The 2756-nt window shown below is 40.3% G+C and overlaps 2 protein-coding genes across 2 annotated transcripts in view; one reads left to right on the top strand and one right to left on the bottom strand.

Annotated features, from left to right (window-relative positions):
- LOC106876535 (zinc finger protein 271) overlaps window positions 1–2756 on the bottom strand; it is a 172309-nt gene that overhangs the window by 108402 nt on the left and 61151 nt on the right. The gene's annotated exons all lie outside the window — the stretch shown is intronic.
- Window positions 1651–2756, top strand: part of LOC106875652 (putative sodium-coupled neutral amino acid transporter 10) — a 26717-nt gene continuing 25611 nt past the window's right edge. Inside the window, exon 1 of the mRNA XM_052977800.1 lies at window positions 1651–1806. Within this exon, the coding sequence (XP_052833760.1) occupies window positions 1738–1806 (69 nt within the window). The 5' untranslated portion in view covers window positions 1651–1737. The remainder of the gene's footprint in view (window positions 1807–2756) is intronic.

The following is a 2756-nucleotide window of genomic DNA, read 5'->3' as shown; positions in this document are numbered from 1 at the left end:
GAGAGGGACAGAAGAAAAAAGGAACAGAGATAGAAAGAAAGAGAGGATCCTTTTGGTTTGACGGGCAACATTTTTCATTTATGTTTTATGTAGTGTTTTTGGTACCGAAACACTTTCAAACTTCGAATACTGGGTATATTTTGTGTTATAGAACAGATAAAAAATTTTGTATTCGAAGTTATTTCATGTAAACAAATTGTCGTATTTCGGTAATTTCAACCAATCACAAGTGTTGCCCGTCAAACCAAAACGATCCGAAAGAGATATAGAGAAACAGAAAGAGTGACAGTAAGATAGAAGCAGAGAAAAGCAGGGAGAAACAGAGACAGAGTGTTCGATCTCCATTTGTATGCGAAAGCGTGGGCAAGACGTCCCTAACGAATATGTACGGATGTCACTCGCGAATGTGCATCGTTTGGTAATGTAGCTTTTTAGTTAGGTGAGTCGATCCCAGTACTGACTTTTTTAAGCCTTGTCCTTATTCTATTGGGTCCTATTGCGAAGTTACGGGGACGTAAACACACCGATACCGGTAGTATCGTGTGGTGAGGAACAAGCACATGCACAATATCCCGGGTTCAGTCCTACTGCGTGGCACCTTAGGCAAGTATCTTCTGCTATAGCCTCGGGCCGGCCAAAGCCTTGGGAGTGGATTTGGTAGACGGAAACTGAAAGAAGCCTGTCGTATACAGATATATATATATATATATATATATATGTGTGTGTGTGTGTGTGTGTCTATGCTTGTCCCCATCACCATCGCTTGACAACCGATGTTGGTGTATTTACGTCCCCGTAACGTAGCGGTTCAGCACATAGCCTGATAGAATAAGTACTCGGCTTGCAAAGAACAGGTCCTGGGGTCGATTTGTTCTACTAAAGGCGGTGCTCCAGCACGGCCTATTGAAAGAATAAAAGAATACGGGCCTCTTTCAGTTTCTGCCTGCCTAATCCACTCACAAGGCCTTAGTTGACTCCAGGCTATAGTAGAAGTCTCTTGCTCAAGGTGCCACGCAGTGAGACTGAACCCGGAACCATGTAGCTGGGAAGCAAACTTGCTACTGCACAGTCATACCTGAACACACACACACACTGATATTATAAAAGGCATCTGTTTATTTCACCAGCAACGGCGGTGAAATTAATGTGTAAGTGGCTGAGTACTCCACAGATACGCGTACCCTTACTGTAGTTCCCAGGGAGATTCAGCGTGACACAGAATGGGACAAGGCTGGCCCCTTTGAAATACAAGTATATCTCATTTTTGCAGCTGAGTGGACTGGAGCAACGTGAAATAACAGGTGATCCGATCAACGTGAAATTATCGTACAAGTGGCTGAGTACTCCACAGACATGCGTACCCTTTACGCACTCTTCGGGGAGATTCAGCACGATACAGAATATGACGAGACGGGCCTTTGAATTAGGAGGTAGAACTCATTTTTGGCAACGTCAGATAAAGTGTCTGGCTCAAGGACACAAAACGCCGCCAGGAATCGAACTCACGACCTAAGGGGTATTCGTGAGCCGAATACCCCTAACCACTAAGCCACGCGCCTTTATATGCAAAATCAACAACGACGCTATTCTTCACTTTTACTTCAGTGATCTGTCGCATACCCGACGACGGAGCTATTCTTCACATTACAATAAACTAGGCCTCTGCCACTACAACACAAACCACTCCTCTTACTACAACACTTACTGTAACTATTAAACTTGGCATTGTTGGAAACTATGCCACGTTGCTATCCATTGAAGTACCCCTGTCTGCTTAGGAAGTATGTGTTAGGAAAGTTATTCCTAGTAAGTTATGAATTGTCTTCTATATTATTTGTCTGTTTCTGTCTCGTTTCGCTTATCTGTCTGTTTGTATAAAATATTTCAATTAAATTGAACTTATAATTGTTCAATTTATTGTTTTTGTTTTTCCATTTCCGATATATATATATATATATATATATATATACATACATATATATATATATATATATATATATATATATATATACACACATATATATGGTTTTTAGAAAACAAATCCGGAGAAGATGTAAAGCAGTATATATTAAAAGTGAGGAAGACCGGTTTATAGGATCAGCCTACATTATGGAATATCGGATAAACCGGCCTTCCCCACTTTTAATATAAACAGGCATACTTCACCCTACGTCGTTAACTGGTTCCAGGAAACACGACTTAAGTCGAATTAACTTGTCTCTAGGCGTGACTAGGCTATGCCGAATTACCGATATTAACCATTCCCAGTTCTGTATTTTATTTATGAATGCATTTTCAATAATACATGGTTAATAAAACCCTATTCATGGGTTATAAGCAACTTTTATTTTCTAATACAGTGCTGTCAGAAGAAAAGTAATCTAAATTTATGAATACAATTTGGCGATGTTTAGCGTACATCGCTGACGCTCTATTTATAAATGCGGTTTGCAATAAGACATGGTTAAAGCTTCATTATTTTGCAATAATAAAAAAAAAAAAAATTATTTAAAATTTACCAGCAGAAGTGGCTGTGTGTTAAGAAGCTTGCTTACCAACCACATGATTCCGGGTTCAGTCCCACTGCGTGGCACCTTGGGCAAGTGTCTTCTACTATAGCCTCAGACCGACCAAAGCCTTGTGAGTGGATTTGGTAGACGGAAACTGAAAGAAGCCCGTCGTATATATGTATATATATATATATGTGTGTGTGTGTGTGTGTGTGTGTTTGCCCCCCTAGCATTGCTTGACAACCG

Source organism: Octopus bimaculoides, chromosome 29 (assembly GCF_001194135.2).
Source record: "Octopus bimaculoides isolate UCB-OBI-ISO-001 chromosome 29, ASM119413v2, whole genome shotgun sequence".
Classification (NCBI taxonomy): domain Eukaryota; kingdom Metazoa; phylum Mollusca; class Cephalopoda; order Octopoda; family Octopodidae; genus Octopus; species Octopus bimaculoides.
This window is presented reverse-complemented; position numbering and strand designations above follow the sequence as displayed.